This window comes from Lissotriton helveticus, chromosome 12 (genome assembly GCF_964261635.1).
Source record: "Lissotriton helveticus chromosome 12, aLisHel1.1, whole genome shotgun sequence".
Lineage (NCBI taxonomy): Eukaryota > Metazoa > Chordata > Amphibia > Caudata > Salamandridae > Lissotriton > Lissotriton helveticus.
In genome coordinates, this window is record NC_136073.1 from 678,157,640 (window position 1) to 678,185,427 (window position 27,788).

At 47.8% G+C, this 27,788-nt stretch overlaps 1 protein-coding gene and 1 long non-coding RNA gene across 2 annotated transcripts in view; one reads left to right on the top strand and one right to left on the bottom strand.

The window, feature by feature from the left end:
* Positions 1-27,788, top strand: part of LOC144798450 (uncharacterized) — a 1,486,395-nt gene that overhangs the window by 804,740 nt on the left and 653,867 nt on the right. The gene's annotated exons all lie outside the window — the stretch shown is intronic.
* ENKD1 (enkurin domain containing 1) overlaps positions 1-27,788 on the bottom strand; it is an 87,280-nt gene that overhangs the window by 54,948 nt on the left and 4,544 nt on the right. Inside the window, exons 2-3 of the mRNA XM_078669325.1 lie at positions 21,836-21,942; positions 15-236 (exon numbers count right to left, since the gene is read on the bottom strand). Of these exons, the coding sequence (XP_078525451.1) occupies positions 15-236; positions 21,836-21,920 (307 nt within the window). The 5' untranslated portion in view covers positions 21,921-21,942. The remainder of the gene's footprint in view (positions 1-14; positions 237-21,835; positions 21,943-27,788) is intronic.

The window sequence follows — 27,788 nt, forward strand, 5'->3', positions numbered from 1 at the left end:
CTCAGTTCACTTACTTCTAGGTGGCGATTCCCTCTGTAGTGACACTCCTTCCAGCTGAAGGAGAACCCCAACTGTTCCCTTCTGCCCTCTCTCCAGAATTTCCCGGGCATTAGGACGGATTCGTGGAGGATTGGCTGGCCGTGCACTGTAGCAAGTTGGATATAAGGTGGGGTCAGGTGCCAGGGGTCCAGAAAGAAAGTCAAGCTTCAGTGAGTTACCTTCAAGTCTCCCTCGGGCTACATAGAAATGGTCAGGGAAGAAAAGTCAGGAAAACATTGATTGAGGGTCATTAAAAGGTAGGATGCAGCCACTGTACAAAGTGTAAATCAATACTTGTTAGTGTTTTTCATTGTTTTTGCTGTACCAGAAACAAATGTCAAGAGAGTTAAACTGATAACTAAGTGGAAAAGGAGTGAGAGAAAGCATTAGAGCAGAAAGGTTGGCAAAACCGAAAGTAAGACAAGAAATAAGGCAAGAATTAGCAAAAGATAAATACATGCAGGAGAGAGGAGAAACAAGTTCAATAACAGAAATGAGAGACAAAACATGGAGAGAACGATGCTAAATTAAAAAACAAAACAGGGAAAGAAATTGTGAAACATTTAGAACCTACAAAAGGAAAAACACTTAACTAAAACTAGAGCAGTGTTCTTTATTTGTTGTTTTAATGTGTATAGATAATTTTGGCTCTTATCTTGTAAGAGGACAGGTTCTCTACTAACATTTTATTAGTTTTGCATTATCACTCAACTAATCTAGTTATGCTGAATGTATTTTAATTAATCTAGGAGCTTTTAATCTACACTATCTATGATTCACCATTGCGCATAGTAACATTAAAAAGTCACAAGGTTAAGTGTTAGGAAGAGTACATTTACAAAGGTAAGAGTGACTGAAAGATCAGGTAAACCGAGAATTAACAGTGATGGTGGAATGACACAGCTTTACTGTAATCCATTATTCATTTAGATTCTGCCTGTTAGCGAGCATCCCATGAATTCTTTACTTGAGATGCCAAGTGCGTGTATTTACTTGACCCATTATCACAATCAGTAGTAATGAATCATAAATGCCCCTGATCTAAAGCATTCCCTATAATGTATCGGAGTGAATTTCTTTGGGATCCTGGTATGCTGCACGCTACAACAGTCAATTCCTTATATCTTAGCTCACATCAGACAGTTTGTTTTTTACAGCGAAAAACAGTGTTCGTTCCTTACCATCCAGAGTATTTGACTTGATTTACAACAGCATTGCCTTATATTAGAATAAGCAAAACACACAAGATGATGGACGGAAGGTTGCACAATGGCAAAACATTCACCCCCAGTCACAGATCTGGGTTTAATCCATCGTTATTTTGCTCACCAAGCCTCATGGAACAGTCCAGCCCGAACTGCCAAGCCATGTCTTCTCTGGACCGGAATCAAGCATCCTAGGACCGGTTTCTGCCTATCAGCCGTCTTCAGCCAGGATAGCTGTCTTTTGCTTATATTAGAATAAAGCCTCAACCTCTAACAATGCAGACTAGTAACATTAGAAACAGGCTTAGATTTGCTGGTTATGCCAGTGTAGTTTATGCTTTGAGAAGAACTAGAAAGAGGGAGAGACGAAGATGGAGAGAGGAATTCTTAGAAACACCACTTATTATTGGCTGGTCTGGGATGAAATTGTCCAGATATTTTCCTGTGCCCAAACATTTATAAGTTGGGTCAATCACATACCCTTATTTTTCTTAGCATATGCTTTAAAACATTACGACAAAAAAATACATTAAAACAAGAATTTTCAAAAACTATATAAAAACCTAAGTTAGCCTATCAGCTCAAAAATGTAAAACATTTCAATATTCTATATTTATAAAGCAACTGCCAAAAGGCCTCACAATGAGGGTAGCGTCGTCCCCGGATTACCCTCCCGCAAATCTTATGCTTATGACAAATTTGTATTCCCAAGCAGCGGAAAGCATAGGGGGCCCAACGAACCTCTGGTACAAGAGTCCGAGGCCTACTCGAACCCGGGAGCATGGGAAAGTCACATGTCCTCGCCAGGTACACCCTCAGTCCCGATATCTCCCCAAACTCATGCGGCAACCGCAACATGAAAGGGACATACTGAAACATATAAAAAGTAATCAGCATACAACGATGCTGCATATTCTTATCCGGCCACCGTAATGCCCATTTTACGTTCTGCACAACTCCGCCAACGGCTCAAGAGCAAGCAAGAGTGGGTACAGGGCCATCCTTGGCTAGTACCCCGTTGAATGTCATATGAGCTGGACATAATCCAGCCCATCCAGACCCTGGCAATGGGGTTGGTGTACAAAAAGCAAACCCATGTTACCCAAGCAGCCCCGAGTTTTATTTTGGCCATTCTCGCTTCCAAGTAAGACCAACTAAATGTGTCAAATGCCTTTTCCAGGTCAACAGATACTGTACCTGCCTGTTCTCTCCCCTTCTGCATAGGAGCAGGTAGAAATGTATAGAAGCGGTGCAGATCGGTATGAAGCCGCATTAGTCGAGGTGCACTAATGTTTTCATATGCAGATGCAGGAGCACGGCAAAAAATGTGCTAACGATCTCAAAATCCGGGGACGTCGCCTGGGCGGACAAGATGGCAGTCAAGCTCTCATTTAGCTCCTGTCGCCCAAAATCCAGCTGCTGACATCCTGCCTGAAATTGCCAGACACCCCCCTCTCCCCCCTGCATGGGGCACCGGAGCAGGGCCCAGTATCTACCGGAGACGTGGAGGCTGCTTTGAGCCCGAGGGCCCCTTTGGAGTGGGGCAACCACCAGACTACCAGGCCTCAGGAGAAGCCGCGCGCTGATAAGGACACCTGTTGCTGGCAGTGCTGATTGCCCCATCATGCTGGTGCTGGGGTTGTCCCAAGATTCTGGCTGTGGCCAACGCTCCGTAGACCGGAGGTGAGTGCGGAAGGGGGCCCGCCCTCCTAGGTTTTCTTCCATCTCCCCCAAGTAGGGAACACTACAGGGTACTCACCCTGGAAAATTACACAACCTCCCCCAAGTAGGGTACACCACAGGGTAATCACCTTAGAAAATTACACAACCTCCACCAAGTAGGGAACACTCCAGGGTACTCACCCTGGAAAACAACATACTCCCCTGATAAGGGTACACCACGGGGTAATCACCTTAGAAAACTACATAACCTCCCCTAAATAGGGTACATCACGGGGTACTCACCCTTGAAAACAACATAACCTCCCCTGAAAAGGGTACACCACAGGGTACACAGCCCGGAAACAACACAGTGTCCACTAAGAAGGGTACACAACAGGGTCCTCACCCTGGAGAACAACCCAACCTCCCCTAAGTAGGGTACAACACACGGAAAAATAACCCGAAAAAAAACCTGTAAAAACTCCCTTAGATAAGGTAAACTCTAGATAAACAACAAGTAAGGCAAGACACTATGTTAAACACTGCCCCCCCCCCCCCCCACGATGAAAGCACAGACCTATAGAGGAGATGCATAATAAGTACAGACTCTATAATCACCAAGCATTTGTTAAGCCCCGGTGAGCTGTTTCTCTCCCGGGGTCACTACACACAGTTCCACGCAGTCGCCAGCATCGAATGCGGTGTAGTAAATGCTTGATAAGAGCCGAATACTTGCAGTGTGCAGACGCTGAATTTCGCCATAAATGTGAAATCACGCAGTCTGTGGGATGCAACATCTGAAAGAGAGTCAAGCGTTCCAGTGCTCCATTCCATTTTGAACCGAAGTATGTCGCCTTTCACTTGTCGCTCAGGCCGTTTACCACTGGAAGGAACTGTGGGACTGACAATGCAGGCCAAACTGTGGCGGACCGGGCGGCAGACAGTAACACCTTTGCAGAAGCTTTGTTGCTGTGATCTCCAGGGTGAAAGAAGCGCAAAGAACTTGGCTGGCAATCAGAGGCGCTGTTTAACAGATAGCGTGAACCCGGGACAAACACAAAATGGCGGCACGCTTCCAGACGGCGCGCCGGGTGGCTCACGTCACGTTTGTAGAGTGTCGGTCAGCAGCTGGGAGAATGCGAAGATGTCAAAGCATCACTGGAGATGCCACAAAAAATCAGTGACGGAGGTAAGGGCGCGTGCTATAGCAGGCGTGGAGATATTTTGGAAAATGCGGCTCGCGCTAAGATCAAAAGTCAAACCGCTTCGCAGCAACGAGACTGAGTGGTCTGGGCAATGCACAGAAAAAAACAAAGTTAGCTTATTGACGCAGTCCAGCCACAGAAATCCACTCAAATCCCCCAGGGCTGGCAATAAGAGAGGCGGAAAGTCACAATTTGAACAGGCTGGCAAATGGCTCTTCCGAAGAGTCTCCCAAGCTCCAGGTCCTATTACCAAGTCCGCTCAAAGTACTCCAACTGGCATAGACTATGGAGGGAAAAAAATGCTCTAGGTTCCACTGTAACACTTGTGATGCCTCTCGAGTAAGCGCCAGTTTCCACACACAGGGCAGACACAGGCTGGGTAACTTGAAGCGTCAGAGGCTGTTGTGGGGGGGGGGGTCTCTTTCCACATACAAAGCTGTTCGGACACTTTGTTCACAAGACTTGCTGTTGAGCCAGGACAATTCCCACACAGGTTGAAGTATGTTGCTGGATTACTCAGAAATTTTCCAGGTGACAGCAGAGTCTTGGGTGATGGAACCACAAACGCCCAGGTTGCGGGCTGTGTCTGAAGGTACAGGACACTGGTGGGGCGGTCCATGGTGTTTCTATGAATTTCAATTGACGTTTTGAAAGACCTTAATGTCCTTGTATCCTTGTCCTTTAGTTCCTTAGTTGTACTTACTCCACGCATAGGTTCAAGATCGTCATCAAATTGTGGTAAAGGAAGATACAGAGTCCAGCTGTATAGTTGAGTAATCCTTTATTGTAACTTGGTTCTAGGATAAGTGAGTAGGATAAGATAGGCGGTATAGATGGAGCCCCACCAGGAGCAGGCTTCTCTCTGCTCAGCCTGGGTTGACCAACTGACACTCTAACCACAGAGAGACACTCAGGCATTCTATGATGTCTTGGCACATTCCAACAGAGCAGTACAGTGGGGAATAGCAGAGTAGTTTACTACACGGTGACGGGTCATTGGGGTGCCCTGCGATGTTCTTGGAGGTGAGTGGAGGCAGAAACGGCCTGTTTGGTTTGAGGCCCGGTGTGGGGGCTAGCCGGGACTTGACATTTGCTGGGCGATTGGCTGTGTTGTCAGTTGCTGGAGCCTCGGTGGGGAGGGGGGCCTGCGGAGGGAGTGAGGAGCCCCCCATGGCTCCTGAAGCACTTAGGTGTTAGGGGTTTGCTGGAATGAACCCAGGACCCGGAGAATCGCAGTGGCGCAGGACCTCGCTTGTCTGCGCTTGGTGCCCTGCCTTCCCCCTTGCCGGGGCCTGGCTGCTGGGGGGCCCATGGCACACTGCCTCCTCACTTCTGCCGGGCCGTTCCGGAAACCTAGACTTGTGTTGCTCTTGCCTTTTCACCCTCACCGTTCGGGTGTATCACTGACTCTGGACGATGGGGCGAGGAAAAATTCTGCCGAAGACTCTGACCCAGACTAAGATGGACTAATACACAATCCCGCCGACTGACCCTCTGGGGCGGCTGGGCGTTCGGCAGAACAGAATCCTGACTTGGTGCAGCAGGAGGCGGCAGGCCTTCGTGTGGTCCTAAACGCCATACAGGACTTCAGGGATGCTGTGGCGTCCAAGGTGGATGGCCTTCGTGTGGATCTTTCCCTGCCACGCCAGGAAATGTGCAACGTGTTGGACCGGACAACGGAGGTCGAGCAGCAGGTATCCAGTACTAAGGATGAGGTTGCCTCCCTTAAAAAAAAAAATGTCGAAGTTGTCAGTCTCACTGAAAACAAATCACGGCATGATAATCTCCACCTTGTGGGTCTGCCAGAGTCCCTGTAGCGGCGGGCCTCGCTGGAGGGTTGGTTCAGGGCATGGGTGCCCGAGAAAAAACGGTCTGCTTTCTTTGTCATTGAGAGGGCGCACCGCCCCATGGCGCTGAGGCACATGATCCTGTGACTGCTTAACTTCAAAGACCGGGTTGTGATCCTGCAGGAGGGCCGTGCCTGCCCAGCCCTGCGGTTCGATAACTCCAAAGTCCAATTTTCCCGGATTACACAAAAGCGGTGCAGCAGCGGCAGTGCTCTTTCGCTGAAGTAAAGCAAAAACTCTGAGCACTAGACTGGAGCCTAATGCTTCGGTTCCCTGCCCGCCTCAAAGTCTTCTTCCAGGGTCGCGCCCTCTTTTTTGACACACCAGATCAGGCTTGGGAATGGGCGACCGAGCAGCGGCGGCTGGGAGATTGTCCCCTAATTTGCACCTTTCTAGAGGCCCGGTGGAGCATGCTCAGCCGCTGCCCCTTCGTCGGCAGAGAGTTTCCCGCTCTCGGAAGACCCAGGTCAAGCGCGGGCCTGGCATGGAAGGTCCTGGCTCGGCTCCTGAGGAAGAAACTGCTTTGCCTCCTGCGTTGCTACTGGTGGTTGAAAACCGTTCGAACACTCCCATGATTTTCCACTCTATTGATCCTGACTTACGCTCCTCTTTTCTACTTTCTGCAGCATCATGACTTTTGATGCTAGATATCTCTTCAGGGGGTCTTTTTGGTTGGGAAAGGCGGGTCGAGTGGGACCAACCCTCGTGCTGACTGACTGTGCCCCCCCCCCAGGGGGGCCAGGGTTTGGGAGACCCCTCTTGAACACCAGTGCCGTCCTTGTTGCGGACTTGTTTGCAATGATACCTGTTCAAGCTGATATGTGTTAGGCACTAGATCCTTTTGCTGGGGCACCTAAAGGACACGGAAGTTTCCCCTCCTGAGTTTAGTTGTAGTGGGTAACCTTTGTGCGCGACAGAAGCTTCCTGGAGTGAAGTGTGGGGTGGGAGCTGTTGGAGGGATGGGTATGTTGTTGTTTGAGGCAGGCACTAGCACTATTTATCTGGCACATGTATGGCAGAGCATATTGGGGTTCCAGACCAAAAGCTCACTCCCTGCCCCCGCAGCTGCTGCCTCCCGTTCTAAGCGACACACTATGGCCTCCACTAACCTGACCATTTTCTCTTGGAACATAAACGGCCTGCTGGACCAGATCAAGCGTTCCGCCGTGCTGCGGTACGTCAAGCGCCATAGGCCAGTAGTCTTCCTTTTGTAGGAGATCCATTTACTGGGAACACGTTTTTGGGGCGCTTTGGGTACGACATGGTCAATCACCCAACCTACGTACGTGGCTCCATAGGGGTTGCTATACTGCTGCATAAATGTTCCCCCTTGCACTCACTGAGCACCACACAGACACACAAGGCTGTTACGCGGGCATTGAGGGCCGTTTAGAAGCCAAGTCTTACAATTTTGTGTCCTGCTATGTCCCCCTTCCACACCCCCCCTGCTGCAACCTTCTCTACAGGCACTGCGATCCTTCTTGCTGACTCTCGCTATGTACTTCATGGTTGTTGGAGGGGACTTTAACGTGGGTCTGGACCCAAGCTGAATGTCTCCACCCACTCATACCCAGGTGGGCGTGTCTGCTCTGGCCATCTGAACTCTTGGGCTTACTCAGTTGGCCTTTGCGATGTCTGGCATCCTGCCCTGCGTGCGTTCCTCTCAGCAGCGCACAGTGCGGAATCCTGCATAGATCTGTTGTGGCTACCGGTCACGGACCTCCTCTTAATCCACTCTGTATGCATCCTTCCCCGCTTTTTTGTGGGGTTGGTGTCTCAGACCCTCGCATCCCACCTGGTATGGAGATTCAGTGCTTGGCACTTACAGAACACCGTGTGTGCCTCTTTTGTCAAGTGCAAAACCCCCGCACAGGACCCACTTCGGAAACAGACATGTTACCAAAATCACAGCGAACACAAGTTGTAGTTTGTTGTGGTCGTTGTTGGCCGCAGTTTATTACCATTATATACCAACTCATTTTTCTGTCCCCTGGGCATCACCTTTATGGCCAGGGTCATAAATCATTCTTATGGCACATCATAAATTACGCATCATACATCATCCGTATGTCATAAATCAGTTGGTGTCATGATAAATTGGACGTCATACATGATTAGCGTCGCCTGTCATAAATCATTGGTCATAAATCATTCTGTTGGTCATAAATTCATTCTGTTGGTCATAAATCATTTTTATCGGTCATAAATCATTTGTCTATCATCACTTATTTGCATATCAGAGGGTCATACATCACGTATCATAAATCATTTGTGTACCATAAATCATTTGTGTCCTGGACCGCCATAGCTTGGACGTTTTTGTGGTCCATCTTGTTCTGTTGTTTTCCACGCCCCAACTCGCTACCTTGCTAGTCTCTTTTTTTGCCCTGCTGTCCGGCTGGGTCTGGGCTGCGAGCGCCGTATCTGTCTGCTGCTCCTTTTTGTCAGGCCTACTCACCCTGCCGTTCGGCATTTCAGTGTGAGTGGCCCTCCTTCTACACACCGCCCTGTCGGTGTGCCTCCATAACCATCCGCTGTACCTCTCTTATCCGCCATCACTGCGACACTGCTGGTACGTAGGTGTGGGTGGGACTCGAAAATTCTTCTGCGCCGCTCCCCAGCTCCACGATGTAGTTACAGGCTGCAGTATGGGGAGCGGCGTCTTATACTCCCCCACCATTTTCCCGCCATGACCGGGCAGTTCTGCCCTTTGGGGGAGGGTCAACATCACCTGGCCCCCCTATTGGCCAGGTGCCCAGGCGCCATCCTGCCACAAGTTGTTGCCGCGCTTAAGTGCACCCTCTGGTTCAGGGCCCTTCCCGGCAGCTGGAACCAGATCCTTCCCGGGCTCTGGTGTCCGTTATGGCGCCGGCCCTCGAGGCCCCCTTCGGGGGCGGCCTCTGGAAAATTGCAGGCCTTTTTTCAGGTTAACACAAGCTCGGTGTAATCAGCTGCAACACTCTGGGCAGCCAGTAAGCTCGCCTAGAGGGGTCATCTTAAGAGCTACATGCGCAGATCAGAAATGCAACGTTTGGTGCGGGTGACTGATCTTGAGGGGTGAATAATGTGCTTTGAAGCTGCCCTGCGCCGTCGGGACAGTGACGACAATCATCTTTTGGCCGCTGCCGGCACGGAGTTGAGACGGGTTTCCCTTGAGGAGGCCAAACAGTATTGGAAGGCATCCACGGACAGGGTGTACGCATCCGGCAAAAATTGTGTAAGCTATTATATTGGCTGGCAACTCACTGTATCTCTGACAGAGTGGTCCCGGGGATCAGAGATTCATCTGGTTGCCTCCGAGAGGAGCTCTAGGCTGCAGCCCAAACCTTCACAGATTTCTATAAGGGGTTGTACTTGTGGCACCCCCACCCACAGAGGTCGTGAACCCACCTCTGGACGGCATTCCACTGCCATCTGTACTGAGTGCACTTGCCCGAGAGTTGGATTTGGACCTTACACTGGAAGAGGTGGTGGTCCTCCAGGTCGGGAAGATGGCAGGCCCTGACCGGTATCCCATGGAGTACTATAAGCGGTTCTGTGATATCCTTTGTCCTCACCCTCTGAATTTTTATGCAGCTGCTTTGTGGCAGGGGTCCTTTCTGCCGGACACGGACTGTGCTACAATTGCCCAAAAAGGGCCTCCTGGTGCCAGTGTTTATCTTATCGTCCCATTTCTCTTATCAATGCAGTTCTATGCAAAAGCTCTTGCAACCCACTTGGCCCGTGTGTTGCCACACTTAGTCCATCGGACCAGTGTGGTTATTGCAGGCAGCAGCACACATCATTGTATTAAGAGGGTCAAAGTGGCTCTGTCTAGGACACATGGCACCCTGGTCCTGATGTTAATTGATTTCTTTAAGGCCTTTGATACTGTGGTTTGCGATTTCTTGGACAGAGTCCGGCTGGGGGAGGGGATCCATCGCATGGTGCGCCTTCTCTACAACGCCCCATCCACCTGGGTCTGTGTAAACAGGGTTCTTTCTCCCCTGTTTCCCATTGAAAGCAGTAAGCGCAAGGGGTATCCACTTTCTCCCTTGTTATTTACTTTAGCAATAGAGCCTCTGGTGTGACTCATACGCAGGGATGCCTAGTTCTGGGCCTGGCGTTGGGGAGGGGGGGAAGGCTTAGAGGATCATATAGTGTTGTACGCTAACAACATTCTTTTGTTCCTGATGAACCCCCCTTGGTCTGGGGCTCGATGTTTGCCTCGGTTGCACGGTGAGGTGTCGGGTCTGTGTGTTAACAAGGGCACATCATGTCTGGTGGAGGTGAGGGGTGATGCGCTGGGGCAGAGTTGGTGCTCAACATCCCTACCTGACATAATTCTGTTAAATAGCTAGGGATCTACATGTCACCGACCCCCCCCCCCTCCTGGACCTGGCCTGAGCCCCTAACTTTCAGTGACTGACCCAGGCGCTCAAGCACGATCTGGACCAGTTTTCCGTTTAATCCCATGGGGCACATTGCCCTTTTTAAGATGGTTTGCCTGCCGCACTATTTGTACATCCTTAGCAACTTTCCTCACTCCATCCCTGGAATGGTTTCTCTCTCTGACGGTCAGTGTCACTAGCTTTGTGGGGGCCGGAGGCAGGCATAGGGTAGCCTTATCGATGTTTGATGGTGGCCTGGGTCTATCAGACATTTACCGTTACTATCTCCCAGCCCACATGATACCGATTAATTTTATTTATTTATTTATTTATTTTTAAAATTTCTAGAGCGCGCAAATACCTTGCGGTGTCTCGGCGCTAGTGTGTACAGATTACATGGTTGTGAGAAGATGTTACTGGTTAAAAAGCCATGTCTTGAGATGTTTTCGAAAGGAAAACAGCGAGGTATGTTCCTTGATCTGAGACGGAATCTGATTCCACAGTTTGGATGCAGCCACTACAAATCGTCTGTCTCCCCAAGTAACCTTTTTTGTTGGGGGAATTTGGAGCTGTTGGGCTGTGGATGAGCGCAGAGTTCGACTGGGTTTGTAAATTTTGAAGGCGTTTTTGAAGAAGTCGGGGCCATTATTGTTCAAGGCCTTGTAGGTTATACACATGGCCTTGAACTTTATCCTGCTTCTTATGGGTAGCCAGTGAAGCTCTCTGATTATAGGAGAGATAGAGGCGTATTTTGGTATCCCCAGGAGGACCCTTGCAGCAGCATTTTGAACAAGCTGTAGCTTATTCACCACTTGTTCCTGTGCATTGAGTAGTAAGCCATTGCAGTAATCCACCTTGGATAAAACCAGGGAGGACATCAGAGTTTTGCCAGCAGTGGGAGGAAGAAACGGGAGCAGTTTCTTCACCATTCTCAAGGTGAAAAAAGAGGCCGAGACCACGGCGTTAGCATGGCCAAGGAACGTCAGCTTACTATCGAATAGCACGCCCAGGTTTTTCACCTTGGTAACTGGCAGTGGAGGCGTACCCAATTCAGAAGGCCACCAGACCGGAGACCAAGACGGAGTTAGTTCGCCAAAAACCAATACCTCCGTCTTGTCGGAATTTAGCTTTAAGCAGTTCCGATTCATCCATGTACTGATTGCCTTCATGCCTGCCTGAAAATTGGCTGCCACAGCTTCTCCGTTTTTATGTATCTCCAGGATCAGCTGTGTGTCATCGGCGTACGATGTAAGCCCTATGCCGAATGACTTTATTACCCTCGCCAAGTCCGACACATAAATGTTGAAAAGTGTCGGACTTAGCGAGGAGCCCTGGGGGACACCGCATGGAAGAGAGAAATCGGGGGAGCTAAAGTTTCCCATCTTCACGGATTGTATCCTGTTGGCCAAGAAGGAGGCAAGCGTTGCTCTGGCCCTGCCCTGGATGCCAAGGGCGGCGACACGGTCGATCAAAGTAGTGTGATCGACCGTGTCGAAGGCGGCGGATAAATCCAGTAGTATTAGAATAGCGGTGCCACCCCTGTCCATGATAGTCCTGACCTCCTCAGCTGCTTTAATCAGGGCCGTCTCCGTCCCATGACCCTTCCGGAACCCGAACTGCGTGTTGTCCAGCAGGTCATTCTGGTCAATAAAGGTCGACAGCTGTTGATTCATCGCCTTTTCAATAATTTTGGAAGGGTAAGGGAGGGAGGCAATTGGACGATAGTTTTTGGGCTCTAAGGGGTTTAGTGAGGGTTTTTTCAAGAGGGGTGTTACAGTAGACTTTTTCCAAATTTCGGGAAATATGCCTGTCTGAAATACGGCTCTGCAGATGTTAGTAAGTACTGGGGCTATTACGTCAGGTACTGATTTAATGATGCGCGGGGGGCAGGGGTCCAAAGGGGATCCTGACTTTACCATATGTATAAGGTCTGTCATGGATGCCGGTGGTGTGAAGGCCTCTAGAGTTGGTTTAAGTGGGCAACGGGGAGTCTCCCGATAGACTGTATTAGTCATTGATGTTGTGGTAAATTCATTGAAGATGTCATTGACCTTGGCCTGAAAGAAGTCTGCCACCTTGTTGCAAAATGATTGAGATGGTGCAACAGAGGGTGGGGCAGGGGGATTGGCTAGGTCTTTTACCACCTGGTACAGCTGTTTGTTTGAATTAAGAGCGTTTGTTATTTGTGTGCTGTAGAAGGCACATTTCGCCGCAGTGATCATCTTTCTATAGCTAATCAATGCGTTCTTGTATGTCTCTTTGTCAAGATCCGCGTATTTCCTACGCCATCGCCGCTCCAAGTTTCTGCAGCGTTGCCTCTCGAGCCGTAATGACTCCGAGAACCAGGCCGCCGAAGGTTTGGTGCGGTTAGGCTTTGTTTCTCTTTGAGGGGCTAGGTGGTCTAATGCCTTAAATAGCCAGCGTTGATAGTTTAGGGAGGCTTCCTGGGGGTCGGGCCTATCCTCGGGTATCGAGGATTCCAAGATGTTATGCAAAGTAGTAACGTCAATGTTTTTCCAGTCCCGACACGAGATTGACGGACAGGTGCTAGTGTGGTTGTTTCTATGAGGTTTAACTAAGATTGTGAATTTGACAGCTAAATGATCTGTCCAGGTAAGAGGGAGCACTGTGGAAACAGTAATGTAGGGGTTATTAGTAAATAAGGCATCCAGAGTGTGTCCTGCTTGATGAGTGGCTGAACTGACCTGCTGTTCTAGACCAGCGGCCAAAAAGTCTGAAATCAGCGTGTGCGATTCCTTGTCTTTCTCATTCTCCAAATGGAAGTTAAAATCTCCCAAAATAGTGTAGTCTTGATTGGCAGCTACTGGTTCTAGGAGCGGGTTGAGGGATTTTAGGAAGAGTGTGCGTGATGTTGGTGGTCGGTAAAGGAGGATTCCCTTAAAAATTTGTATGGGAGAAAGAGAAATAGAAAAGGCGAGGGCTTCTGCACAATTATAATCAAGTGGTTCGGTTTTTGTTGGGAGCTTAATCCGATGTATGATCGCGAGCCCTCCCCCTCTCTTCCCTGACGATCTATCTAACCTTGTTACTTGATAACCGGCTGGGGTGGCGATGTTAAAATCTGGGCCAGAGGCGGGGTCTGCCCAGGTCTCGGTGATAAACATGATGTCAGCATTTTGACTGGTTATTAGATCAGCAACGTCGTTCCTATGTTTAATAAGAGATCGTGCATTTATCAAAATGCAGTTTATATCAGAAGCGCTATGATCCCCTAGGCGAGCAACCGCGGGGAGCTGGGAAATGGATGGTGTGATAGTAAAGTCGCAATTTGGGCAGACGGCGTGTGGAAAATTGTACAGTGAGCAAAAGTCGAAATGGGGGCAGTCCCTATCCTGCGTGCTGTTTCCTATAGTCAGAAGCTGAGACCTGGAGTAAATGAATACCTTAGATGTCTGTTGGGCAGAGGGAGTGGCACACTGCACGGACCCAGCGCGGACTGGCGCAGACTGGCACCCCTTTGGCACGGCTTCGGCGCGGAGACGGCGCTCCCGCTGCGCTCTACCGCTGCGCTTCCGGCCGGCCATTTTAAATCCTGAGCCCCGCCCCCAGCTGAGACACTAGCTCCCTTGTGATTGGCGAGCCAGCGCTGAGGCGCGATGGAGCTGACCCTGCCCTCCACACAAACGGCACAGAGCCGCGATGGAACGGGGCTAAGGGTGGGCACAATAATGCAATACAAGGTGAGTTCAGCGAGTGGTTTAAAAAATACAATTATCAAATCAATTGCATGGGTGACATAACGTTTTCTTAAAAGCTAGTGCATTCACGCGTTTTACAATGGCCGATCACAAACAGAGGAGGATCCCCTCGCAATCTGTAGTAGCACAACAGACCAGACAGAGCGCTGCCACCACCCTGCTAGTTAGTCGAGCGGCTCGATGTTGCTTCGACTTAAATCCTGAGCCCCGCCCCCAGCTGAGACACTAGCTCCCTTGTGATTGGCGAGCCAGCGCTGAGGCGCGATGGAGCTGACCCTGCCCTCCACACAAACGGCACAGAGCCGCGATGGAACGGGGCTAAGGGTGGGCACAATAATGCAATACAAGGTGAGTTCAGCGAGTGGTTTAAAAAATACAATTATCAAATCAATTGCATGGGTGACATAACGTTTTCTTAAAAGCTAGTGCATTCACGCGTTTTACAATGGCCGATCACAAACAGAGGAGGATCCCCTCGCAATCTGTAGTAGCACAACAGACCAGACAGAGCGCTGCCACCACCCTGCTAGTTAGTCGAGCGGCTCGATGTTGCTTCGACTTAAATCCTGAGCCCCGCCCCCAGCTGAGACACTAGCTCCCTTGTGATTGGCGAGCCAGCGCTGAGGCGCGATGGAGCTGACCCTGCCCTCCACACAAACGGCACAGAGCCGCGATGGAACGGGGCTAAGGGTGGGCACAATAATGCAATACAAGGTGAGTTCAGCGAGTGGTTTAAAAAATACAATTATCAAATCAATTGCATGGGTGACATAACGTTTTCTTAAAAGCTAGTGCATTCACGCGTTTTACAATGGCCGATCACAAACAGAGGAGGATCCCCTCGCAATCTGTAGTAGCACAACAGACCAGACAGAGCGCTGCCACCACCCTGCTAGTTAGTCGAGCGGCTCGATGTTGCTTCGACTTAAATCCTGAGCCCCGCCCCCAGCTGAGACACTAGCTCCCTTGTGATTGGCGAGCCAGCGCTGAGGCGCGATGGAGCTGACCCTGCCCTCCACACAAACGGCACAGAGCCGCGATGGAACGGGGCTAAGGGTGGGCACAATAATGCAATACAAGGTGAGTTCAGCGAGTGGTTTAAAAAATACAATTATCAAATCAATTGCATGGGTGACATAACGTTTTCTTAAAAGCTAGTGCATTCACGCGTTTTACAATGGCCGATCACAAACAGAGGAGGATCCCCTCGCAATCTGTAGTAGCACAACAGACCAGACAGAGCGCTGCCACCACCCTGCTAGTTAGCGAATGGTTCACGGGTGGGTGGGATGGCCTGGGGTACTGCGTAGAAATGGTGAGCGTAGATGGGCTGCTTGACTTTCTGTACAGGATCCGATTGCCCGCTCACTTCCGCCCTGCATCCAGGTTCCTTGTCCTGTTGGAGGGCAGCTCTTCGACTCACTGGCTAGGACTGATGCCTCACTGAGATGACACCCATGTGGCGGGGCATCTGGCTCTGCCAGCTTGCTAGACTGGAGGGATTTGTCCCATGGCACCATATCAGGATCACTCACATAGGGGATGTTTGCAGGGGAGGTAGCCTCCTGACGTTCCAGAACCTTAAGACCTGTTCCGCCCTGTCACAAATCGCAATTCTTCAGCTACCTCTAACTCCGTCACGCCTTACGGGCCCACGAGTTCCCAGGCGAGCCTTTGCCCCTGTACATCCTGCTGGAATCGAAAGTTTTCTTCGGACTCCGGGGCCAGGGGGATACTTGAACGGTCAACCGCTCCTTGGTCTTCCACGCCCCTGACAGCCTCGAGCAGGCTAAGCGGAGATAGGAGGCCTGGGTGGGAGACCTGGACGAGTGGAGAGAGGCCTGCATGGCCCTGGGAACTGGTGATTTCATCACGGCTGCATATGGTCCAATTTATCTATTTACACGTGACCTATATCATCCCCCGCTGCTTTCAGGGAGGGGGTGGGTCTGGTGCTTTCCTATGTCCTAGATCGTTTCCTATGTCCTAGATCGTTTCCTATGTCCTAGATCGTTTCCTAGACCTAACTCCCCAGAATGTACTGCTTGGGCTGGTGGAGGATCTGGGGGCCCCCCGCGCTGAGTGGGCTTTTGTGGGAATGGCCTGTTTGGTTGCCAAGATAGATGTAGCTTGCACCGGGAAACAGCAATCTCCACCAACCATAGTGTGCTGGCGTAGGGGGGGGGGGGGTGGATTGGTGTGCTCATCAGAAGAAGCAGGTCTTTGAGGCTCGTGGCTGTCCCCATAACCACGGCCGAATATGGGGGGAAGTGGTATAGTTACTATAGCCTGTGGCTATGAACATGCAATGCCGATTATCATTGCGACTAGAACTCTTGTACTGCTATATACACACACAATCCTTTCAGTTGTCACATACTGCTATGTGTCTTGCTGAAAAAACCTTCAATGAAGTCGGATAAAGAAAAAATTAAAAATCCATGTTCAGGCCATGGTAGGTGGCTCCCTGTGTGTTGGTCTTGGGGAGGGGGATAGCCAGCGCATTCCTTGTGTTAGCAATTAGTTCTGGTTTCTCCATTTCCGTAGTGTATATGCCAGTGAACTGCGGGCCAATACCTCAGCAAAAGCAGAATAAAATTCCACTGGTAAGCTGTTCAGTCCCAGCGTCTTCCCCCACACCATATCTCTAATGGCATATTTAATCTCCTGGGATGTAATGGGTCCTCCTAGCCCCTCCACAACATCTGGGATAAGACTCCGCAACTGTAGAGGACCCAGTTAGGCATCTGTAGTCTCCCCCGGCCCGCAGTCTCTCACCCCCATATAACGCAGTATAGTATTCTCTAAAAGCTTTGTTAATATTGACCTAAGAATACACCTGCCTCCCGTCCTCCATTGTCAAATGAGTAATTGGGCCCCCCAGGTCTTACCGGCCAAGCCAGCAGGCATCCTGCCTTACCCTTGTGGTCATGTGCCCTTGAAATGTATTCTTTATAACTATATACCAAAGGCCCTGCAATATAATGCTGTATTGTTCCTTGGCCTCTGCCAACCACTCCCCAGATGCACAGTCAATGCCTGCATGATTGTCCAAGTCGTGTATGATCCCATCCAGCGTTATCAATTTGCGTTCGAGGTCTCACCATCACACCGATGCAGTACAGTTGGCACTACCTTAAAGGCCTCCCATTCAGAGGCAGTGCCCTGGTTACGTTCAAAATAGTTTGAGATGGCCTCCCATAGGCCCTCTCGATATGCATCATCTTCAAGGGCACTGGGCCATAGACGCCACATGGTAATCGCTAGGTGTTACGCCCCTAGCCGCACTCCCCCCAACAGCAGGCTATGATCAGATAGGGTGCGGGGAAGGTGCTCTGTGTAGTGGACAAACTGGCACATACGCCCAGAACAAAGGAATTTGAGGCGTACAGATTAGAATAAAAGGAATAATCCTTTTTCGTATCATGGTGTGTCCTCCAGATATCCCCGATCCCCCAGAGCTCCATCCACTTCTGAAACCCCTTTAGTCCTATATGATGGTGCTCCCGGCAAGGGCAGGGTAGAGCTATCCAAGTCGGTATTCGCCACACAGTTAAAACTCTCCAACCCTAGAGCAGCTTAGCAACAGCTAGCCAGCCACATGTTGAACTACGTGTTTATTGTACAACCGTTATCCACTAGTAAGTGGATAGAAGTGTGTAGGGATGTGATAAACATCACAGGCAGCGCATATAGGTGCCCCGGTCTGGCCCAACGACCCCCAGCCATCCACATCCTTACATTTAGCAAAGTCAGGGTGAGCAGTGTGGACAAGACCATGGGCACCCGAAGACTGCAGCAACGAAGTCCACTGGCAGACATTCTCTGTCCTGGGCCATGCATATGAACAACAACCTGAGGCATCAGAGGTGTTCAGTGCACCCCACACAGTCATGCTACGGAGAGCACTCCTTCCATCCACTAGTATGGCCCTTCTACAAAGTTCAGGGCACTACGTGTTCCATCCCATACCTACTCCTGAATGAGGAACCATCTTAGCAATGTTTGGCATGCATATCCAAGCAAGCCCGCAGACATCTGTGGAGTTACTTGTGCATGCTTCGTTTGATAAGGGTGGTGTCGTCTGAGGCATACACTTCAGAACACTTCTCCGAGCAGGTTCCATCATCCAAGTCCATAGGTCTGCAGTGAGTGATCATAGTTGCTGCCACCAGTGCTTTCGCTTTATCTTTGTCCGCCTGAGCTCTCTTCAGTGTCTGGGCATGGTCCAGGTGAGTCGGATCATAGCGCCTCCTCCTCAGCACCGCCCCCCGCCCCCCTGCACAGTAATGCTCCAGCCACTCCCATGCGTCCGTGGGGTTCATGAATATGTGGGTGTTTCTGTCCAACAATAACCACAACTTAGCGGGGAACAAGAGGGAGGACCTCAGTCTAGCATCCCACAACTAACTCTTGACTTCCAAGAAGGATGCTCTTTTAACCTGCACTGTCGCGGTAAGTCCGGGTATTATCAATAGGAAAGGGCCTGTGTGTTCACGCCTTCTGAAGCAGTGTGCCTTGATAACGGTAATGAAGATATTCGGCCACTACAGATCTCTGCAGTCTAGTTGTATCCAGAGGCTTTGCAAGGCACTGTTTGCTCATTTTAGCGCAAAGAAAGGAGAAAGTTGTAATGTAATGTAATGTAATTTGTACTTGTAAAGCGCACTAATACCCCAACTGGGGTGTCCTGGCGCTGTAACGCATACCGCTGTGGAACCCTTCCTGGCTTTTCCCTGTGAAATGTCCACTCCTGGGCACCCCCAAGGTGAAGTCAGGCATCCCAGCGCTGTTGGGGCCGTTGTGGAGATTAAGCAAGCTATTGCCCAGAGTTGCAGAATGGGACCCATGATTAGAATAGGCACCGAGGCGAGAATTATCAGGTCCAAGGAAATTGAGCCCAAGACCCGCCGAGGCGGGAATTGAACCCTGGTCCCGGGCCAGACCTCTGCATCAGGGTCTGCCGCTCTAACCATTGAGCCACCCTTCTCCACAGTTCATTAGGGACCGCTTGGTTTTTCATCTAGTTTTCCAAATAAGCTACAATGTCTTTGCCTTCTCTTCCCTCTGGCAGCCTCACTATTCGGACATTGTTGGCTGATTGCGACCTTCAGTGTCCTCGGCTACTCCTAAGCTCCTCACCCATTCAGTGAGATCAGCCATTTGTTGCTGCACGGACCGCTGCTTGAGTTTCCCAACAAGTACATCTGTTTCCTTAACCCTGTCCGCTAGCTTGTGATGGTCCACCCTAAGAAGGCCCAACTCCACTGTCACAGTACAAATCTGTTTCTGTAGCATATCTTTGGTGTCAGCAATGGTGCCGGTATGTGATCCAAAGGCATTTGCAGAGCAGAGGAAACATGCTGCAGACCATCCCCAGGTGGCTAGCATCCTGCAACTTCATGGACCCAGACAGTGCTCCCAGCATCTCCATGAACTGGTCGGGGTCTTTCAGTTTAGGTTTGCCTATTGTCCTGTGCACCACCAGCCTCCCACGGGCTAACCACCAGCCACTGCACCCAGCACCGTAGACAGCTGGGAAGAAGACTGGAATGCCGGATGACTGATTAGGCTGAGGCGGAGCGAGAGCCTCACATGTCTGCCATCTTCACCAGGGAGTCCATGGACACCCAAGACATCCATGGAAATAGATCTAGGGGCAACAAGGCCTTATGTTTTGGAATACCACTGCCTCCTGAACAAGGATGCAATCACTACACTTTAATTTAAAGAAAATAAAAAATCTTCATTATTTAAGATCCATGTTGTGGTGATATTCTGACTGATGGAACCAGTAAGATCTATTTTGCACATTACCTGGTTTGTACTGGCACAGGATAGAGGATGGAACCCTGCTTTCCCAGACAGTGGACGTGTACTGCCTGCATTCCTGGAGCTGAAAGGAGAAGTGTGGGATGACAGAGAAAGGGTTTCCCCTTGAAATACTATGAGAACCTTTTAGCAGGGGGTTGTGGATTAGCCCTTCCTGTGCATTGCTTTTTGCTTGATGGTAGAGCGAGCAGATTCTGTTAACAGTGCGCAGTTTATAGGCCAGCCCTTCCCTTTTGTCTTTTCTTGACTGCTACTTCAGGAAGGCTGATGATGGCAAGGTGTAGTCTTCACACTTTGTTGCACCTGCGTTTTGAATACTTCTGCTTGGAGCATGCATAGTCATTACCTGCTGCCTGTGAGAGTCAGAACCTTGCACAAAGGCTCAATGTGCATTACAACCAAAAAAAGGAATTTTAAAAGAAAACCACACCAAAAAGGTTCTGTGACTTTCAACAGTGGATCAACATCCTGTCCTTAAAAGGAGTCTAAAGGTTGGACCCCACAATCTCACTTTGGTCCAGGTCCAAGTTCTTCTGACCAAGGAAGAGTGTATTACAGAAAGGGTTCAAAGAGCTGCTGTGACCCAGGGCTGGTGTTTGCCCGAGGTAAGGAAACATCACCTGATGTTTGTGCAGCCTGAAAGAGAAGTGGGTCTGCCTAGACCTAGAAGCCTACCAACCCGATTGCTCAGAGAGGGAAGGAAAATACCTGAACTTGCAGGACAGACTCTCCAGAAGAAGATGCCTAACCATTTCCTGGTGTGTGGACTGCCCAGAATAGCCAACTGGTGCCAGAAGGGGGACCGTCACTGACCTACACAGTGAAGGGGTCATGCACTTTTCCTGTGTGCCTGATGTGGTAAACTCCACAATGAAATGACAAATCTAAAGTGACTGCATGTCATCTAGCATTGCTGCAAAAGCCCATGGGACCTATTCTACTGCTGTCCAACGTGCTGTGTGAACTAGAAAGTCAACAACACCATTGTAGCGGGAGAACGCACACCATTGGCCTGGAGGCCACAACTACTGAAAGAGTGTGACTGCTGCCAAGGCCTGCTGTGCTACTTGCATTCAGGGAGATATGAGAGCAGTAGCCATTGTCGCAACTCTGAGCCTGATGACAAGAGACCCTGGCTGTGCGACCAGACAGGGCACAACACAAACATCCTCTGTGCTAAGCCATGTCCCACGGACAGGTGACACAGGCCATGCTGAAAATCGGGTAGATTGTGTCATTCACTAAATAGATCTGAAGGTTAGAAGTAATAACAATTGCAATTGTGAACACTTTTGAAAGATGCAAACTGAACTAATCTATTGGCTACTATATCTAGTAGCTGCTCTCATAAGCCAAAACGTTAACTGGCACTTGTGCCAATTATAGCCCATGAGTTTTCCTACGCTGCTAGAATACAGCAGTAGTGTGGAAACTTTAGCAATTGTACTATATCACTGTTTTTGCTGGAGAAACTGGGTACAGCCCTTTAGTTCTGTAGAGTCCTGTAGCTGAACCTCCATCACAGTGCATAGTGTTTTGTCTTGCTGTGAATTTTAAGTATTTCTCTTTTACTAAGATAAGTATTGATATGAACTGTACTTTATTAGGCCTGTTGTTTTGAGCCTCTGCTCCCCCTCTACCTAAGAGGGCTTGACAACTTGCCCCTGCTATCAAGAAGCAAGTGTGAATAGGGTGTGTTTAGCCCCATTTGCAGAACCACAGTATCATGTACCCCGGGGGCAAATGACCCCAGGCACCATGGTTGTGGTCACATATCTTCTGCATACCATGTGGCTCCCTATACAGGGTCTGACATCTTATGGAAATAAATGGAAATAACTGATACCTCACTTTTTAGAGGTGCAACTGGGAGAAATTGCCTCAAAGTATATAGCTATAGCAGACAACTTGGCCAGAATATATTGCATTAATATAAAAGCTTCTCTGATTCCTTACCTGAGGCAGGGCGCTTGTAATAGTCGGGGAAGAGAGTAGGGTCTGGAGGAATTGGGCCAGAGATCCTAGAGGCGCCCTCGGACATCTCTCCCACCTGTTGGGTGCACCTGGGGAATTTAAAGAGTTTTAACAAATTAGTAGGCTTGGGAACCAAGAACGTGGTACGCTGGTTGGCCAGATACTTCAGATGTTTTTAAAACTATTTGCCAATAATTATTCTCTCAAAGAAGACCTAAACAGCACTTTACATAAAGAAAACTTCTATGCTCCAAATAGAAACACTAACAAAAATGTTTGTAAGCTAAATCTGACTTTGACCACTGGGCCTAAAAAATATGTATAAGATAGAAGTAAATCTATGTAAGACTCGATCTGCAGTGTAATAGGTCTATGATTATTAGTTTTATCACTAATAAACAATGTGATCTACTATTCATGATCCAGACCTGGTTAACAGGGGATTGATGGTAAATTCATCTTAGATGACATAATACAAGGAAATGTTAACATTGTTCAAACAAGATCATAGTGCTAGAAAGGGTAGAGGAGTGGTGGTAATCCACCTTGAATCAGTTCAATTTAAACAGACATACTGTATTCAGTTCAGGGGTACCGACAATATGTGTTGAAGTTTCAATAGCAAAAACAATGCCCCCTTGACTGTATCCTCGATTATCGACCCCTGCAAATCTCCCTAGAATTCTTCAGCCACCATGAAAAACTGATTATTCAGTACCAATCACTCTCTTTTTGGGGTTTATAGTGGGCAGTGTCAAATTGTGTGCTGAATGCACCAAAAAAGAAGTAAGCACCAAACCCCTCAATATTTGCAATATGTAAGACTTTAACAGTTTGTTCACCTACACAAAAATCTGGCCTCATAATTGACCTAATTTTTAACCAATTTTAATATTCCGTTTATAGCTTTTATGGATGGACCACTTTTTAATGGTCTTTCACTTTAAGAATAAAAAAAAATCTCAAAGCCGTGAAGAAACAATTCTCCCATTGGATTTTGGAAGCAAGTGACCCCCGCAAGCTTTCAAATCTCATTTCAACAAGCTTGATAACCATGCTAAAATAAAAATACATCCCAGACAGGCAGATACTATGCTACAAGAATGTAATACTACTCCAACTAAAACATTGAATACTATTACCCTGATGGGAAAAAAATGATAAAAACAAAATATATCTCCTCTCCCAGCATCCTGCAACTATAAAAGAAAAGAAAGCTGGAAAAAGCACAGCACCTTCAATAATTATGATGAAACCAATTATATAAAACTGAGGAGGTAATGTCAGCAAAAGTAGGAATTTTAGCCATCCAATTAACTCTCATGTCACCCATGTAAGTGGAGTCAGGTAAAGTCCTTCCGGGGTTTAAAAAGGCAATTAAAAGAACTATATCTAAAAAAAAAACTGTTTTGAATCCAGAGGACCAAGCCAACTTTCAGCTAATATCGCTACTACACTACTTATCCAATATTCTTGAGATATTAGTAACTACATAACTACCCTTTTGTCGAGAAAACCTGCATTCAGACAAATGCCCATGCCGATTTTAGAATGAGCTGTGGAACTGAACCAGTTATCAATTACACATTAGACAACGAGAATGCTTCAAGACAGGAAATTCCGGAGCAGCAAAACACCTAGCCTCTCCACTGCTTTCGATACGGTCAGCCATAAGTTCCTGCTACGATCTCTGATCAAGACTCAAATCAAAGGTATTACCTTTAAACGAATAGAAACAATACAACACCGAGAACACAGGAAGGTCAATTAGGAACTTTCACATCCCCATTTACCTGGCAACACTGGGGCATTTTTCAGGGGTCTTCCCCCTCTCTATTGCTTTTTCATAATTATATTTAACCTTTGGCTGTGCTGCCTAATCAGTTCTAGGCGATCACCTATTTATTATGTTGATGATACTCGACTGATAATTAATTTGAATGATGATCCCCACACCCCAGGGTTACCTGTCATTTTGGAAACAATCTGTTATTTGAGGAACAATATTTATCTCAATTTAAATCTATCCAAGGAAATGATTTTAGGGGCATTCACAAAGTGAACCTGTGGAATGCTTCGCAGAGGTCTCTCTCTGTGGAAGACTGCCCACGCCCAGTTTCCTCGCTTAGACCTAAATATAAAGAAACAACTAGCCCTCATCATCCAAATTAGAATCTACCAGGCCGTTTCTAACATTTAGACACAGGTTAATGCCGGTAGCCAACGCCTTCGTGAAATTCCATATGAACTACGGAAGTCGGCCTATCTTGCCTCCCAATAAATTAATCACTTACTGACAAGAGATACAAACTTGTGTAGTTGGAGTGGTCAGTAATCTAACAATATTTATTTGGTTTCTGATCCTCTAACCCTGCTACACTGGCTCCCATTAGAAAAGTGCATTTGCTTTAAAGCAACCTGCATAATGCACAACATCTAATACAGAAATTGCTTGTTTCTCGTAAAACAATTAAAAAATATGGCTCCATTAGGAATCTTAGGTCTTGCCTGTAAGACCACTTTCAAAGTTTGCCACACTAAATACACAAATGGTGAGCAAGATTCTTTAGCGTCTAGGGCACAAGCGTATAGAACTCTATCCTTCCAGAACTTCATCATCTTTCCTATTCATTTTCTCTCCTCCTTGATAAAGTTTAGGCACTCTGTAAAAACCTGGGGGGGTTTGTGTTTCCCAAGTAGCCCTTCATTCCTTTCTGTCTTTAAGGTATTATGGCTGGGTATTATGGCTGGCGCTAAGAGTCCTCTCTATAGTGTATGTCTGCACAGAACAAGCATCCTTAAAAGGTGACTTCAGTAGAATTTTTTTATTTTTCTATGCATATTCAAGGCCATCCCAGAGCTTCAAAAATGTTAGGTTATTTCATACTTTATGTAGGTTTTCATTAAGCATCACTCTGATGGTAAACGGAGTGTTAATATACTTCACATTAAATAACATGAGGGGTGGGATGGCCGGGGCTGAGGAGTATGGAGAGAGTCTGGGAGCTATACTTTAGAAAATGTGATGCAGCCAAGTTAGAATTAAATTACTTTATTTCGCAAATTTTCTTTACTCCTAAGGTTTGTCTTGCCTCCTGAAATCTTAATAGAAGGTAAGAGGTATGAGAATTGTAAGGTGATAAACAGCCTTGAAGGAGATGCGCCTAGCTTAAATTTAAGTCTGCCTTGAAGAGTAAGTCAATGGAAGACTTTTAGAATGGCATTATGTCAGGAAACATTTTCTCTCTTAATCAGACCCCCCCAGGATATAGCGGCATGGATTAGCAAATTTAGCGGCACAAAAATTGAAATTTAGCGGCACAAATATGGAAATTTAGCAGCAATTTTGCTGCATTTTATGTGGCCATTTTTCCTACAACAAACACAGATATCTTAGTTTTTTTTAGTTATTTAACAACATGAAGCTATGTATATTTGGTTTCTTTACAATGTAGACACTTTGTTTCCTCAAGAATACGGTCTCTCAGATTGAAAAACTGTGTTTACTTGCTGTACATGCAAATTAACAGACCTTGCCAGAAAGGCCCATGCCACATATGACACCTTAAAGAATGGTCTAGGCGTTTTGCTAGCAACAGCATGCTGGGGTTGTAGTTTTTGCTTTTTTGAAAAGATTTTTACTTTAGAGCTGTTAAGAAGAGACCTTGAGCACCTAAGGAGGAGTACAAGGGTGCACGCCACTGACGCAGATTGTATTAACCATTTCTAAAATGTTTAGATCAATAGATGCAAAAGCTATTAATTTAAAAACACCAAGTTTCTTTACACAACCAAAGACTATAGGCGCACAACCATGCACAAATAATATGACAGGTATTTAGAAACGGTTTGGAAGCTGTTATACATTTTCTAAGTTCGAGACCATTTTTATAAACTAAAACGGAGCCGCTTTTAAAATTTGCAACACAGCAGATTGAAAGACATTTTCATGCCTAGAGGTCTCTCCCACCTGCGGCATTAAAAGGTGAAAGATAGCAGTGGAGCCGATTTACCCAGCACAATGACGCCCGGGAAATCGCCCATTCGCTGAGTACTTTATCTCGCTGTGTAAAACATCGCAGTTTGGACTAAAAGAATCCTGTCGCCTTGACTTGTGTTTAGTGCAGAACAGCGGGAGGTGAGGCCCAGCGCAAGAAAGTTCATTCCGGACTGAGGGGTCTGCTGCCCACCTGCTGTGTTTCATGAATGATAGCTATTAGCAGTACATTCAGATACTGTTTTTTTTTATTTTAAAGCTAGTCGTGGCTGTCCCGACAAATCCAGAGGGGCTGCGAGCAGATGAGGTGACCCCAGCAGTTCTCCCTTCCGTCGTCTTTCTGCAGACTGGCCGACAGAAGCAGGCACAGTAGAGAGGCATCAGAAAGGGAAGCTGGAAGGGGAAGGGTGAGACATCGGAGAGAAGAGAGAGCAAGAAGAGACTGTGAATGGAGGGAGAATGAGACACCGGACAAACAGGGAAAGTGAAAGATAGGGGCCAAGCCAGGGGATATGATATTAGAGGGGAGAGTAAAAATAGAGAGACACGTGTTAACCACACAGTTGACGATGGGAAGGGGAGAGATTGTGCAAGAGAGACAAAAAAGAGCTTGCGAGGAGACCGACAAAGGCGAGAATATCACGGAAATCCTTCGGTAAAAGTGTGTTTATAATCGAACACATTATCATGCATACTTTTACAGAACGTAATGGACTTGGCCACCTCTAAAAACAATATGGGGAAAGCGATCTTCAACAATAGTAAATGCATTCTATGAAAAATAAATGCCATATGTCCTAGCTGAGCGTGTATGATATATGACGCAATTGTGGGCATAATCCTTACTTCGTACGATGCACTTTAAATTTGCTTTTGATGTATAGTGCTTAAATTCACACTTCTTCCTTCTATAATCACTCTAAATAACAGCTGTGGCCATTGCCCAGTTTTGATGGTACTCCGTTTACTTCATTTCGATCGATTCAATGTTTCCATCTTAAGCCCTTACTAGAAGTCCCGTTTTAACTCCACGGCTTATTTGGGTGAATACCTGCATGTATTTCTTTTCCCATTTGAAGCCCTGCTGGCACGGGGGCGATGCATGCTTCCAGGGCTGGGAGGGCAGCGGGGAGGGGGCTTCCTATGGCGCAACCTCCTCCCCAGCGCCGGCAGGGCCGCCCGCGCGCATCCCACTGGCACCACAATGCCCCCTTTCAGCCAAGCCGCACGTTATGTGGGTGGCTGAGAACTCTTTATTATTGTTGCATGCTACCCCGGGGCTGGCACTGTCAACAGCCCTCTGTATTCAGCCATTGCCTGGGAGCGAAAGTTGAACTCCACAGTCCGCCTACAATCTCAGCGTCACGGAGCAAAACCCTTAAGTGACCTAGGAAGAGTTAGGGATGACAGGTTATGAAGATTCTGCGACTTGGACCATAGGTGCAATAGCGCCTAGAAGGCTCTCCAGAGATGTCATCAGCCCCCATTAGTGCCCCATAAGCTGTGTTACTGGGTTGTCAGCTAAAATCTGTGAGGTCTATAACCGAGTTCGGTGCCGGACAATACGAGGTGGGCAGAGGATCCAAGCAAAGGACACTTCTTGGGCAAGCTGATCAAGCAGACCCCCCAGGATATAGTGGCTTTTGTAAAAATGCTGCGATTTCTACAAAAATGCCGATTTCGCAGGCACTTTTGTAAAAATCACGGCATTTTTACAAAAGTGCCGATTTCGCGGCAAATCGCGAAATCCTGGAGGGTCTGCTTAATGTGGGAAATTGTGCAATATGGCATCAAATGAGTAAAAGAAGAAATGTTATTACATTTTTTGATATTTTCATTGAATAATAACCATTTGCAGTAACAGAAAAAAATGTCCATATTGAGTAGTGCACAAGATAGAGTTAAATTATCATACAGACTCACCATTGGTAAAACAAA